We start from the raw sequence: 15397 nt of genomic DNA on the forward strand, positions 1-15397 counted from the left end.
CCCACTTCCTCTAACACATCTGACATGCAGCAGAGGTGTTAGAGGAATGGACTCTCTGAAAGGCTGAGCATTTTCATCCAGGCTTGGTAATCTCAGCACTGGGGAAGTGAGGCAGGAGACTTGCCTTGAATTTTAGGGCATCTTGGGCTTTATAGTGAGTGCCAGGCCCGCTGGAACTACACAGCAAGAACTAGCCTCAAACAAAACAAGGCAGGTTAAGTAACTTCTCCAGAGTCACAGAGCTAGGGGCCTTGAGCTTGCCTCCACTCAGGATTTCTGTCATTCTTTGCTGTTTCCGTTCACCAGGCCCCTCCCAAATGGATAGTAATGAAGGATTTGAGCATTTCCATTGCTTCAAAGAGACAGTGTCTAAGAATAAGAGTCTCATGCTGCTTTGAAAGATTTCCTGGAGGCCCCATGAGGACTTGCACCTTCAGAGTGGCCTTCCTGAATTTCACATGGAAGCACCTGCATTCAGCTTTCTTCCTAGGTTTTGAGAAATGCGTGGCTTGCCTTCCAAAGTTTATTTTTACTTATAATGTAGGCTTCACTGGGACTCAAGGGACTAAATTCTAACAGCTGAGAAGGAATCTAAATCACATGGAAGGTTTTGATTAGGTCAGAGGATCCAACTTTCCCCAGGGGAGAAGAGGTCAGTGAAGAAGGGCTCAATTGTGTATTCGGAAGCCAAAGTGGTTTCTCCATTCTGCTCATTCCCTGGCTGCCATCTTGGCATACCCACCAAGTGTGGTGCTACCCCAGGACTTTCTTGTGAATTCCAAAAGGATGGAGGCTGCCCCCTGGAGTTCTCAGTGTGTTCAAAGAAGCCTTAGCAGTTTACTAAGGTAGCAACAAACAAAGAGGAAAGCAATTAAGATCCAGAGAAGATGAATGACGTCCCAGAGTACATTACTGGACAAACCAATCTGCTCTATGTTCTCCACGGTTGGCACCCTGTCATGGAACCCCCCTTAGAAAAACAAAAACTAGGCATTTTACTTAAAACATAAAACCGAGGGTTGAGCCATGGTTTAGTTGGTAAAATTCTCGTGTAAAAAAAAAAAAATGAGAACCCAAGTTCAATCTCCAGAACCCATGTAAAAAGCCAAGTGTGTTGCTATGTGCATGCACACACACACTGGCGAATCCATACATGTATCTTCACACATACAAATAAGCAAATAAATGAAAATGAAGCCATAGAACAGAGCATGATTGCCCACTGCAATCATCGATTATCTGACATGCTCACACATTACAGCCATATAATGCAGGGGAGCCATGAAGCCAGGCTCCTTGTTCTAAGTTCTACATCTGGAACCAGCCCCACACTTCACGTGCTGCTTCAAAATGCAGATGGAAAAGAGAGACTGAAGCAACGACTTTCTCTAAGAGCCAGCCTGAAGGATTAAGCAAGATAGTGTGGGGGAGGGTTTAATGCCATGTCGGACACACAATCAGCACTCCACAAGACATTTGGGGTGTCGAAGTTTTCCTTCATCAAAATGGGTGTTTTCAATGTTGATTTCTTTTGTCATCATCTGGGATTTAGTAGAAAGGCATGTAGTGTATGTCAAGAGCTGAAAAGATACCCTATGTGAAAAGAATGGTGCTTCAGCACCAAGGACAGTGCCCAGCACCCCCCCCCCCCAGACTCCCAGTTCATGAAGTGAAGTTATTTCATGCTAATGGTTGTGATGATGGAGGTGATAGGTGCCATACCTATCCTTCTAATTGTCCCTAAGGGCTATCAATACAAACCTTTCTTGATGTCAGGAGTTGGCTAGGAGTTAGCACTAGGTTCTAATCTGGGTAGACTCTTAACATCTTACTGATCTCAGACTCGGGTACAGGAAACTAAAGGGCTTGGGACAGCATAATTTTAGCATCCCTAGAGAGCATATATGATATCTTCTAGACTCTGATCTCTGTACTGAGACTAGGATTGAGAACACCATGTCTGTCCTTCTCTCCCAACTAGAGGCAGAGAACAAAGTAGGTACCGACAGGTACCATTTGCTGAGTACACACTCCATTCAAGGCCTGATCCATGCATTCAGTATGTATTCTTATGCCCTCGTTGATAGGAGAGAGACAGAAACAGACAGATTGGGAGAAAGGAAGTGAGCTTACACGTGGCTGGTTAGAGGCAAAGGTGAGAGTCAAACCTTAATTGTCATTCTCTGGATTCCACACCCTAAGCCACAAGATCATAACACCACTTTAATAAATAAGTAGAGGGGAAAATGCAAATCACAAACATGCAATTTTGCTTTATGTATTTGCGGTGTGGGAAAACTCAAGGGCAATGGGAAACAGCTGATAAGGAGTTCTAACTGGTGACGATGGTCAGAGATAGCTACTGCTTATTATACTGTGCAGGGAAAACCAATGTGGGAAGGAAAAAAAGCTGCCCAAGAGGAGATGCAGAACCAGCGGCATGAATTCTGAGACCTACAGAGTCAAGAACTCTGTTTTAGTTCAGACTTTAAGGCCAGGAATCTGCTTGTCCCTCCTAGATGCCAAAGGTCCACTGAAGGCCTTGTCAGCTTTGTCGTCCATGGACTGCTTGGTTGTTTGCCTATGGATGCAAATGTGGTATGTGAATGAGTGTGTGTGCGCGAGCGTGTATGTATGTGCACGCACACGCACATGTATATGTGTATGTAGTACATACTTGATGCCTGGGATCTTCTTTGATCTTATTTTTGAGCACGGTTCTCACTGAACCTGAAGCTCACTGATGCAAAGACTGCTTGGCTAAGGAGCACAAGGACCCTCTTGTCCCCACATGCTCCCCTCCCCAAGGCCTGGCATGACCCTGGATGCTACTTTGTCCAGCTATTTTAAACAAATGCTAGGGATCCAAACTCAGGTCCTCATGCTTCTGTGGCAAATACTTCATAAATGGAAGCCCCTTTCCCACCCCTTCATGTATTTTTAAAAGCAGTGTCTGCTGCTCTCTGTTTTCATTAGCAAAGTGATGCCCACCATTCAAAGACTGTTTTGGACATAGAAAGAAATTCAAAAAAGGAAATAAAATCCTATTCTATTCCTCAGTAATTCTGGGAACGTATTTTTTCCCTTTTTAGGTTATTTTATAACTAATTGCATTGTCTTGAAAGAATAGAAAGGTGCACACAGTAGAGTAATGGGAGGGATGTATGAAATGTCCTATGCATGGGGTTGGGGTGAGGGTGGGCATGATACAAAGTGACAAGGTGACATGGCTGCTAAAACTCATAGGACCCCATGAGTGTGATAAATGACCACACCAGGTGTATGGGAAGGAAAGTAGAAATGCGATCTGCTTTCTCTACTGGAGATGCAATATTAATTATGTGCTTGCATTAAAATGCTGTGTGTTAACCAAGGGAGGGAGCCCATCTCTGCAGAAGCAAGATGGTACCAAAGAACCTTCAGACAGCAGATCTACCAGAAGGTGGCTCCTGGCCAGCCTCCCTGTGGACTTGCCAACTCTAGGTTAATCAGTTGCCTGTTTACACATCTAATGGGATTTGAGTTGGAGAATTAGTTCAGTGTCGGAGAAGGGAAATATCTGATGCTGCTCAGAGTCATCCTGGTACCCCAGGTAGGACTGCTGCCTGCAGCAGGTGGGGCTAGACAGGAGAAGAACGGGGAGCTGCCTGTGCTGCTTCTAATCAGGAGCTGGATCCTCTCCCAGCCTCACACCTGCCTATACTTCTGACACTGGGAAGAGTCTAGAAGCTTTCCTGAGAATTGGAGTCACACGTCTGTCACTTCTAAGATGCCTCTCCAGCATTATCATCGTTTTCTCCCTTTTCAAAGCAACTGTACCAAGAGGCTATATTACTTTGCCTCCTTCTTTGTTTCGGCAGCACTGGGAATGGAATTTAAGGCTTTGCTCATGCTCCCAAGTGCTCTGCCACTGAGCCCTTCACTTTTATTCACTTATGTATTTAAACATCTTTACATGTATGTGTTCATTTCATTTGTGTATGTATGTATGTACATGTGTGTTTACATACCATGGTACACATGTGGGGGTCAGTCAGAAAACCTCTTACAGAAGTTGGTTCTTTCTTTTTATCATGTGGCTACTGGGGATTGGATTCAGGTTGTCAAGCTTGGCAACAAGTATCTTTACCCAATGAGCCATCAGACATTTTTTAAAAACCAATTGATATTATCTCCTCTTTCTCTTGGTTTCTCTGTCACTATCTCTATGTCTGTCTCTCCCCTCTCTATGTGTGTTTGTGTGTGTGTGTGTGTGTGTGTGTGTGTGTGTGAGAGAGAGAGAGAGAGAGAGAGAGAGAGAGAGAGAGAGAAAGAGAGAGAGAGAGAGAGAAAGTTTGTGAGTACAGCTCTGTGGAGTTGGTTCTCTCCCCTTCCTTTACATAGGTTTTGGGGATCAACTCAGACCACCAGGTTTTTATGGCCAGGCACTGTAACTCACTGCGCCATCTCACTGGCCTCATATGGCTCCTTTTAAAACCTCACTTTCAGACAGGTTTCACTAAGTCTCCCAGACTAGCCTTGAACTTGTGATCTCCCTAAATGAGACTTTTATGTAACGTCCCTTCTTCCCAAGGCTCAGGGACAATTGCTGAAGAGGGGACAGAAAGACTGTAAGATCCAGAGGCAGGGGGTGACTAGGAGGAAACAGGGTTTCTGGACACAGCGGGCAGCACACATGAACTCACAGCAGTCATGGATGGCGGCATGCACAAGACCCGTTCAAATGCAAGCCAGACCCATCCCGGCATGGAGACGGGAGGTGGGCATGAAGTCCTAGCCCCAGTTAAGAAGCTACTGATAACTGGCGGAGGGTGGAGAGGGAGAACACAGTCCCTGGTAAGTGGACCATGCTTCAGTGGAAGGCCACAGGGCCAAGTATACATGGGTGCCACAAGTTTGTTTAGATAGTTTTAAATGTTTTCTTTTTAATTAAAGATAAAGAGGGCACAAAGTAGAGTATGTAGAGAAGAGGGTGAGTCTGAGAGGAAAAAGGATGAATATAATCAAACACATTGTGCTGACTGCCTTTTTATGTCAACTTGACCCAGGCTGGAGTCATGGGAAATGAGGAAACCTCAACTGGGAAAATACTTCCATAGATCAGGCTGCGGGCACGCCTGTAGAGCATTTTCTTAATTCATGATTGATCGGGGAGGTGGTACAGTCTCTGGGCTGGTGGCCCTGAGTGCTATAAGAAAGCAGGCTTAGTACACCATGATGAGCAAGGCTGTAAGGATAAGAAGCGCTCCTCCATGGCCTCTGAGTCAGCCCCTACCTCCACATTCCTGCTGTTTAGTTCCTGTCCCAACTACCTCCGATAATGAACAGTGATATGGAAGCAGAAGTCAAGGAAACCCTTTCCTCTCCAGCTACTTTGATGATGGTGTTTCATCACAGCAATAGAAACGCAAGACACACACTCTACAACATTCTCAAGGAACTGACAATTAAAAACAAATCACCTGGTCTACTGGAGCAAAGCAAGGCCAGTACCCAGGGAGGCGACACCCTGTAGGAAGTTTGGATTGACCTCCTTTGGACACACTCAGTAGGGTTTGAGCCCCAGTCTTGCCCTAATTCTGTGACTCCAACATTTCTCCGCATCTCAGCTTCCTTGCTTGTAAGATAAAATCAGTGACTGAGTTTTTAATGGCCGAAGCTGGAAAATCAAGCCAACACTCAAGAAAATGGAACCATCAAGTGATTGGTGCTGAATTTGAGCCGCTCAATTCAGTCACACCTGAAGTCAGTGTAACTGTTCCAGTAAACCCGCAGGTCAGTCTGCAGGGGGCTTATGTCACTCACCGCAAAAGAATTCTTTTCGCCACAGCACTGTGTGTGTGGGGGGTAACCAGACCTAAGTTGGGCACATCCCTGCCCACTGGGTAGAGGCAATGGGAGATGGGCTGTGGGAAGCCGAGTTCACACCAAGGGAAGACTTCACTAACAAAGAGCAGAAAGTTATAGGCAATAGCACACTAATTAATTTCATTCCTAAATTAACACTAAAAAGTATATTGTCCTTAATTCATGTAAATGAGAGAGTCCCAGCTGGGGACTTAAAAGAGTGAACATAGGAACTTGTGAGCAATTTCGAAACTAGGTACTTGGCTTTAGGGTCTGGGAGGCAGCTGCTAGGAACATGTGATGCTGCTCTGAGCCATGTAGGCACTATCTGCCCACCACTGGTGCCCCTGGAACATACTATGTGTGTGTGAGCATCCATGCAGGACAGAGATCTGGGTAACATTCCTGCCAGTAGCATTTTGGCTTTATGCTTACCATGGCAATGATGTCATCATCACCACCACCCTCCTCCTCATCATCATCATCAAAGGACACATCTCATTTAATCCTACCCATATGGGGCTCTGGCTATTTCACTTTACTGGTAAAGGAATGGCCTCAGAGTGGTTAAGCTACACAAATGATGCAACACAGCCTCAGACACAGTAGAATGGCACTTCATCCTAGGGAGTGGGAACTCAAAGCCCATGACTTTAATTGTGCTAAGTTACCAGTGGAAGCCTTGGGAAACAGAGAGCCAAGATTAAAGAGCCGATTAGCCTGAACCAGTACTACTGGGGTGGATGTGATTTTTGTGATGTGTTTTTAAATGGAATGGTTTCTTTGCCTACAATGTAAGTTGTTTGGACAAATCAGATACTATAGGCTATGTGAGGGGAAGAAGGGTTTTATTCTCTACTTATGGGTAAGGATTTCAATATCAGGGTCACTTTTAATAATAAACACTCTCTGGAATTGTCCCCAGCTCTAATTGATGGCATGTCTTTGCTGTCAGAAAGGCCTGGGTTCAAATCCTGACATGCCATCAACTGGCCAACCTTAGGAAAATCCATCTGGGCTCTCAAAGCCTCCCTTTCACTTCCTGAGAATAAAGATATTACTTCTTAATTCTGAACTGGATAAAGCCAGTATCACATGCAATGGGAGAAGAAGTATTAGGGCTTAGCAGGTCATGATCTGTATTTATCCAGGTAGCCTCTTTACCATTGGCAGCCTGAACATGCTAAGTAGCAGGAATTCACAGAGCACTGTAAAGCCTTGGAGTTCCTTTTAAATATAATGGAGGCAGATTAGAATCAAGAAGAGGCCAATATGTGCACGATTGGCTTCTGAAATTAAAGTCAAACCTTAAGAAATAAGGCAACCCAAGAATTCTGGGATAACTCCTTGAAAGCTCAGGGCAGGGAACTTAATGCTTGCTTCTGTCTCTTGCTGGAGATAATAAGGTAAATCGAGTCACAGAATCTACCATCTCCATGAGTCATGGCAGAAATAATCTTGAACAGGGACTGTACATTCAAATTCCAACCATGACCAGATCAGGAACGGAGACAAACAAGAAGTACCGTGACCTAGGAAGGATGGGATTGGACGTGATATCAGCCCCGAGCAAAGTCAGACACTAAGCAAAGACACAAAGTCAGACCAGGCTTGTCGTGGTTAATTGGAAATCTGGATTCTCATGAAGATACGTTCAAATGAGCCAGTTGAGCAACCAACCAACCAACCAAACAAACAAACAACCAGACACAAAATATTAACAGGCTACAATGATTCCAAGAGCTACTATTCTGGAGTGTGTTGTGTTCAACACTGGAACCAGAGGGTGCTCAAGACTGCCTCTTCCACCAGGGTGAGACGCTGTTTGTGTGCGAGTATGTGCTTATGTGTGTGTGTAAATGTGTTGATGCACATGTAAGTAGGAGCAGGTGTGCACATGCATGTGGAGATCACAGGAAAACTTTAGGTGTTGATCCTTAGGTACCTTGCACATTTTGTTTGATGAGGGATTTTCACTGGTCTGAAACTTCATTGTGTAGGCCAGGCTAGCTGGACTGTCTCTTCCTCCCATCCCACTGAGATTACAGGCACATGCTGCCATGCCTGGATTTTTACAGGGTTTCTGGAAATTGAACTCATACTAGTGAAGTGAGTACTTTACAGACTGAGCCATCTCCTCAAGCCAATCTCCTAGTTTTTGATACTGTTTACTCTAAGTGGGAGAGGTGGGGGCTCTGAATCCCGCTTGCCTCTATCCATACCAGCAGTGGGAGGCAGTGAGGAAGACACAGACTGGAAGGCTGAACCTCTGGATTTAACTTCATGCTATCCTGAGTCTTTCAACTGGAAAGTAAATCTTTTGAGAGTCTGAAGATGCTCTTGTTCACTGCTAGAGCAGCCCCTGGCATGTGACTGGCGTGAAGAAAGCAGGTCTTGAGTGGCAGGCAGAAGGACTAAATGATGTGGGGATGTCACTTAAATGCAGTCCTCAGTCTAACGATCAACAATATGAGAATTAGCCACGACTACTCAGCTCCAAGGATCACCACGATAAAAATGAACTTATAAAATTCCCGGGGAAAACAAAGATGTAAAAGTTCTGAGTGGGCTGGGGAGATGTTGCAGCTGACAAACTGTTCACTGCGTGAGCCTGAGGATCTCAGTTCAATCCCCAGAACCCATGTGAGAGATCCTGTCTCAAAAACAAAATGGTGGGTAGGATCTGAGGAATGATACTTGGGGCTATCCTCTGTCTTCCACATGTGCACATGCACCTTCACACACATGTGCACCCCATACATACACATACACAGGGGCACGAGACCCTGTATACATATGTGCACACCATACATATACACACACACACAGGTGCATGAGCCTCTGTATACACATTTGCACCCCATAAATACACACACACACACACACACACACACACACAGAGGTGCATGTGCACCGGCATACACACGTGCATTCTCATAGATACACACACATAGGGGCATGTGCACTGGCATACACATGCACACCCCATACATACACATAGATAGAAGCATGTGAACCAGCATACACATGTGCACCCTAACACTCACACAAACGTACATATACAGGAATAAATTCAAACGATGTCTTGGGCGAAAAGCTGCAAGCCTGTGAGCACCATCTGCTGCTCCCTGTCCTTGGCTAACAAGAGGGATCCTTGAGCTCGCACATAGGAAGCTTCTCTCTGGTTCTGTAGAATCAGCCTGGAAGAAAGACCCCGGTAATAGCTTTCCATTTCTGCGGTGCCTAGTGCATCACCTTGCATTGTCCCGGCCATGAGACTTCAGGAAATTCATATCTCGGTATCGGGAGAGAAAAGCCACCAGCTGGTCATTTGTCCTGTGGGAACAAACAGAAGAGAAAGTCAGGGTCCTCTGTAGACCATGGAGTGTTGGGTCTTGCCTCCCTTCTTAGTCCTCGGAAGCAGATTTCACTCTGTTTTCCTATTCTGACCACACCACACAGCCTGAGATGCACACTCTTGGCGGGTCCTGCCCCCCGCGCCTGCCACATTACGTGAAAAGAGGCTGTACTCTGGTTTCATTTTGACTGCTGTGTTGTAACATCCCAGAAAGGGGCAATTTAGAGAGAGAATGGGTTTATTTTAGCTCACAGTTTCTGGTTATTGTTCATTACCGCACGCAATAGCTTGAGGCAGCTGGACACACCACACCCATAGTCAAGAGCAGACAGAAGTGAATGCATGCATGCTCATTCGCTTTGTAGACTGACTGTCAAGCTCAGCCTGGTTTCTCCACTGTTACACAGGTCAGGACCCCTGCCTAGCGAACGGTGACACACATAGTGGGCTGAATCTTCCCACGACAATTAACTTCACTCCGACTGTGACTATCCCCAGATATGACACAGGCCTGCCCAATATAAGCCATCTTCCACTACAACTGTCTTTCCAGGTGATTCTAGCTAGGATTTGTCAGGTTGAGAATTACAGCTAACCAGCACAGGCAGTTTGCACATCTCTCTCCCACAAACTCCACTGTGTAAGGAACCCTGAGGACAGAGCAGTGTTTGATCTGCTTTGGTATCTATGCTCAGCATTGTACATGGTGGGCAATAGTCGTCAATATACCTGACGTCGTATAAAGATCGGCCTCAGGGTCTTTCCAGTTGCTGTGCCTGTGTCTTTTAATTTCTGGCCTGTTCTTGTCATTTAGATCTTTCAAACGCCTTTTCTTCTTAATTTTTTTAAATTATTTTTTTTTTAAATTTAAATCTGGTCATTCCACCTAAAGTAGCCCCTGTGTCCTCCTCTATCACACCACAATGCTGACTTGACTACTTTTTTACCATTTGAAAGTCGTCTCTTGACTTCCTTACAACATCAGGCCCACAAGGAGAGACTCTAGTCAGATCTGCTCATTCTCGGCACAGAGTCGGACCCACACTCACGTCTGGCGAATGAATGAATGAATGATGACGAAGGAATGCACGCACCCAGACGAGCCCATTTAGAGCCGACTCCTTCAGCGCAGTGTGCAGCGAATGAACCTGAGTGCTCGATAACCACCGAGCTGTGGGTTGAGGGAGCTTTAAAAAATATGAAGCGCCACGCAAACGGATGACATTGTTCCCAGCATTGTTATCCCAAATTTATCACCATCAATCTCGGCGCTCACAGCGCCGTCACAGCTAATCAGCTTGTGCATACAGCTGTGACAGTATTTTAAAAGGCAGCCACACAGGTCTCCATCTGCCAGAGATGCGGTCGCCTCTTCCACGGAATAAACCCAAACAGGTAAATGGTGCTGATGTGACAGCTCCTCTGTCACCAGGCTGCGCGGCTTGGGTGGAGGGCTCCTTAGAGGCCAGGGGCTACCGGCTCTTCTAGACTAGGTGAGGTGGGAAGAAAGACACTGTATGGGAGCCCAGTGAGGCTGGACTCTTTCTTTCGAATTGTGTGGGATGTGTGCGTGGTGCGCAGGGAGGGAGGGGTGTGTTTCTGCACATGCTGTAAATGTTGGCCCAAGCACACATGTGCCTTGGCCTGTGTATGGAGGTCAGAGGACAGCTTTGGGTGTTTATCCCTCACCGTTTACCTTGTATGAGTCAGGGTCTCAAGTTCTCCACCATGCACACCAGTCTAGCTGGCCAGCAAACCTTTCGGGAGCTGCCTGCTTCTGTCTGCCATCTCCCAGTCGGAATGCTGGGGTTACAGATGCCCCTTAAGGCTTCTGCCTTTCTGTGGGAGCTGGAGTTTTAGATCCAGGTCCTCATGCTTGAGTAACGCATGCTTTATCTACGGTGCCATTGCCCTAACCTTAATGTTGGACCGAGGAGAAGCAGGGCAGTATCTTAGAAAGCAACGCCTAAGCTCCGGAAACAAGAATCTGGAAGTGAATTCCAGCTGCACCGCCACAGCCCACCATGTGTGGAAAGAGTAAACAAGCCACCAGACCCTCTAAACAGCGGCCTTCGATAAACTCATTTCCTCCCAGCTGCTCAGACTTAAACACCCCAGCACACAGTAAGTTTACCACGCATTTTTGTCCAGCAGGATGGGCAGATTTAAGGGCACATAGTAGGCACACGTGCAATGCACGTTGCTCTGCTATGTCTCAGTAACCTGGTCTGTTCTACCCTCAGCCCTCAACCCCTCTGGAAAGCAGCCACTCCGAACCCTCATCCACTCATTGGATGGAATATGCTGACTAACCCTAATTCTGGATGGATGGAAAGAATGAAATAGAGAATTAAAAGATTCCCGAGGTGAGAAAAAAATATGATCAATGTCCCAGGCTCTTATTGAAATGAAAACCAAGGAGAAGTCAGCCATACTAGGGTGGCAGATGCCTGAAGACGCTCCTGCATCTGCAGCCTGGGACCATCTGTCCCGCAGAGGACGCAGTGCTCTCCTGAAGTACACAGAGGTGAATCCTCGGGACAGATCCACAGGGCCAACCTTTGTGCCTGGACAGTGATAATCGAGGTGGCCAGGGTTCCGAGGTTCCTGTAGCCTGATGCTCAAAAGGGCTTCCAAGGAGCTGCGGGGGTAGCAGCAATTCAATGTCCTTATAAAGGAAAACCAGGCAGCGTCTTTCCCAGCTCTCCAGAGGCCCGCTACATCTCTTCGCCTCAGCCGCTCTTATTTACCAAACCCCTTGCCACACTGTGTGACAGTTCATTATTGTCGTCCGGATGAATAAAAGGACAAGTTAACCTCTGAATGGGTCTCCAGCAGCAGGAATAATAAACAGGGCCTCTTGGGAAGCTTAGGTGGGAGGACTGAAGGGGCCAAGGCCAAGCTCCGGGAGCCCCCTCTGGGAAGTCTCAGGCCTCCCAGGGTCAGCCTGCCGTGGCTCCATTTGGCAACCCCAGAAAGCTTCTTTCAGGCCTGGAGCTGGGGCCATTTTCGCATTTCCCGCTTCACCGGGTCCCCATCGGATGGGGATGAATAGGCATTTAGCGAATTTACTTAGCGATGCTTCCACATGAAATCATCTCAAAAGACGACATCTTAGGAGGAGGGAGGGTGGTCGGGTAGGGGCTTTCCAGGCTGAAACCTATGCATAAAGCCCCCTTTCAAAGCAAAACCCTACGTGTTTGGTGAGTGAGCTTGCTGGATTGACTGATGGGTGGGGTGAGGGGGACTACTGCTTACTCCTTCTGACCAGGGAACCCTGTGGCTCCTTGCCTGTCCCCTCTTTGTAACATGCCTCCCTCAATGTTAAATTCTGGTCAGTCAATCCCTTCTCTTGCTCAAAAAGGAGATGGGATTTGGCTGGGGACCAATTCTCCCGATTGCTCCTTTTAGGCTCCTGTCAATAATTGCCTACATATTTAGTTCACTCCAGATAATGAACAGCTTATGATCTGCTGACATTTGACCCCATTCCAGTCTTGTTGGTTTGCACATGCATGCTCGCACACGTGCACACACGCGCACACACACACACACACACACACACACACACACACTTTTATAGAATAGTCCTTCTCCATGCAGCTTCCATTGCTCATCCTTGGCACCTGTGGAGCTAATTCTGCCTTCTGCTGATAGACCACAAGTTATCCACGGGTCAGTCTATCTCTTGCTGACTGCTGGTGCCCATTGCTGCAATCACTAGGGCCATGGAAATACCTGCTTCATTATGTAACATGTAACTAAATGCTGAAGTCAGCTTATTGGTGAACACATGGGAATCAGGAGTGAATGCATACATGAGAGAGTCATAAAATAAGGCCTCAGACCGTGACCATCATTGGCCATGCACGATGATCTAGCTTCCAGGCACATGCTTGCTGTGTTGCTACCTCATTTGATATTTGCGAAGATGCCATACAGTGAGTGTCACTCTCATCCGGCAGACTGGGTGACTACACTCAGAGACATTAGGTCATGAAGGAAGTGCAGAACCAGGCTTCAGGCCTGGTTCTGATGTTATGGCTGATGCTCTTGATAAATAACCCACTCTGCAAATGTCACAGAGTGAATGATGGGTGAATCCCATCTCAGGAGTAGAAGAAAAACTACAGGTGCAGGAAGGGGCTACCCTTGCAGATTTGTCTTCAAATCAGAGGCCACTATGAGAAACACTGCACCGGGGGCTGGAGAGATGGCTCAGAGGTTACAAGCACTGGCTGCTCTTGCAGAGGATAGGGTTTGGTTTCCAGCACCTTCATGCTAGCTCACAATCACCTAAAACTCCAGTTCCAAGGAATGTGATCCCTCTCCCCCTTTCTGGCCCCCACAGGCACTGCACACATGTGACGCAAACATATGCAGGCAAAACATTCATACACATAAAATAAAAAAATCTTCAAGAAAGAGAAAGAAACACTGTATTCAGGTCTCACACAAGATCTACTGAGATACACTTGACTTCTTTTTTCTTTTTGAATGTTCGTGTCTCTCTCTCTCTCTCTCTCTCTCTCTCTCTCTCTGTGTGTGTGTATGAGAGAAAGAGAGAGAGAGAGAGAGAGAGAGAGAGAGAGAGCACCGTATGGAGGTCAGAGGTCAGCCTCAGGTATCCCTCCTTAGCACTGTCCGCCTTGCTTTTGTTTTGTGTTTTGGGGACAGGGTCTGTCACTGGACAGGAAGGAGACTGTCTTGGTCATTGAGTCCCAGGGATCTGCTTGCCCTCATTTTCACAGTGCAGTGATTACAAGCATGCACCACCACACCAACTGGGGACTGATCTCAGGTTCACATCCTTGTGCAGCAAGCACTTTACCCACTGACCCATATTCCTGGCTTGGGATCAATTTGACTTCTCATGGTTTCCACGTGATATATACGCCCCTGTCAGTTTGAGAAACTCTGCTCTGCTGAGTATGAAAGGCAGTGGCGGGTCTCTTCTTTCCACTGGTCCCCGAGGGCCCTTCTGGATGCCCATGCTTACAGGGGGTGCCTTTTATCTCTACAAGGCATAAACCTCAGGTGCTGGGAGTATTAAACAGAACCATGCATGTAAGACCTCTGTAATAGCACCTGGCACGGGGTAAGTCTTTGACAAATGTTAGCTGTCATTTAATAGCATCATCGCCATCTCAAACATCAGATACTTAAGACATTTTGATCCAGGGAAAGCAATGAAAGGACCCAACTTGACTCTGACTCAGAGGGAGGGCTTTCTGTGATTAAGACCCATAGAATATTCTGCGGAGCGCAGAGAAGGAAATAACCCTTTGAAGGGATTTGCCCTCATCTCCACCGCTGTAAGAGTTAGGGGATGCCTCCTGGAGAACATGACACCATTTTCACGGCCACAACTCTGAATAGAGAGACATGCATCATAACGGGAACAACTCTGACATTCCCTCAGCAGCCAGAATCCCAGGTTCATGGAAAAAGGTACCCTGTGTCTCCAAAGTCAGAGCCATACAAGGTTGGTGTGCTGACAGTGATTGACAGGTGGGAAGAAGACCGGATCTGCTCAGTCTCTACTGGGATGGAGTCCAGAACAGATCCATCTGCATGTCCTTCCGACCATTGCTCTCATCCCAAACCATTTTCCCAAGGCTGGATGCTGAAAGGGTCTCCAAGAGGCAGCTACTGCATCAGGGTGAGGCTGGTAGACTGAAGTCAAGGTGATACACTCACGGGGCATTTGTGAGAGCTGGAATTCAATGCCATGGCACTGGGTGTGGCTGCAGTGGGCTGGTCATTGTGTGGCAGAAATGTACATGCCAGGTGTAGAAAGGGTGTGTGTGTGAAGAGGGGTGAGCTGGGGATAGAGGAGTTGGAGGCATCTCTATTCTGAGCTCTGAATGGATAAGACCACTTCAACGTCTAGCTCTAGTCTGGTACATCATCCATCATGTCTTTATATGTACATTTAGTATGTGCGTGTTTGCTGCATACAAGGCAAGAACTGTACCACTGAGCTATCTCCCCAGCCTTGCCTGTTTAATTCACACATCATTTTAGTTTCACCCTAAGCAACAATATTCACAGCACTTGACGTGAATGGACACAGCTTTTTTATTGTGTCGAAATAACAAAAAAACACAGACCTTGCCAGCTTCACTATTTGAGGTACACAGCTCAGTTGTAACGAATACAGTTATACTGCAGAATAGCTGTGAGCACTGC

At 46.7% G+C, this 15397-nt stretch overlaps 1 protein-coding gene across 1 annotated transcript in view; it reads right to left on the bottom strand.

The window, feature by feature from the left end:
* The window catches only part of Xylt1 (xylosyltransferase 1), a 282801-nt gene that overhangs the window by 32599 nt on the left and 234805 nt on the right, over nt 1–15397 (bottom strand). Inside the window, exon 6 of the mRNA XM_048460178.3 lies at nt 9103–9183. Within this exon, the coding sequence (XP_048316135.3) occupies nt 9103–9183 (81 nt within the window). The remainder of the gene's footprint in view (nt 1–9102; nt 9184–15397) is intronic.

Source organism: Myodes glareolus, chromosome 7 (genome assembly GCF_982192425.1).
Source record: "Myodes glareolus chromosome 7, mMyoGla1.1, whole genome shotgun sequence".
NCBI classification, from domain to species: Eukaryota; Metazoa; Chordata; class Mammalia; order Rodentia; family Cricetidae; genus Myodes; species Myodes glareolus.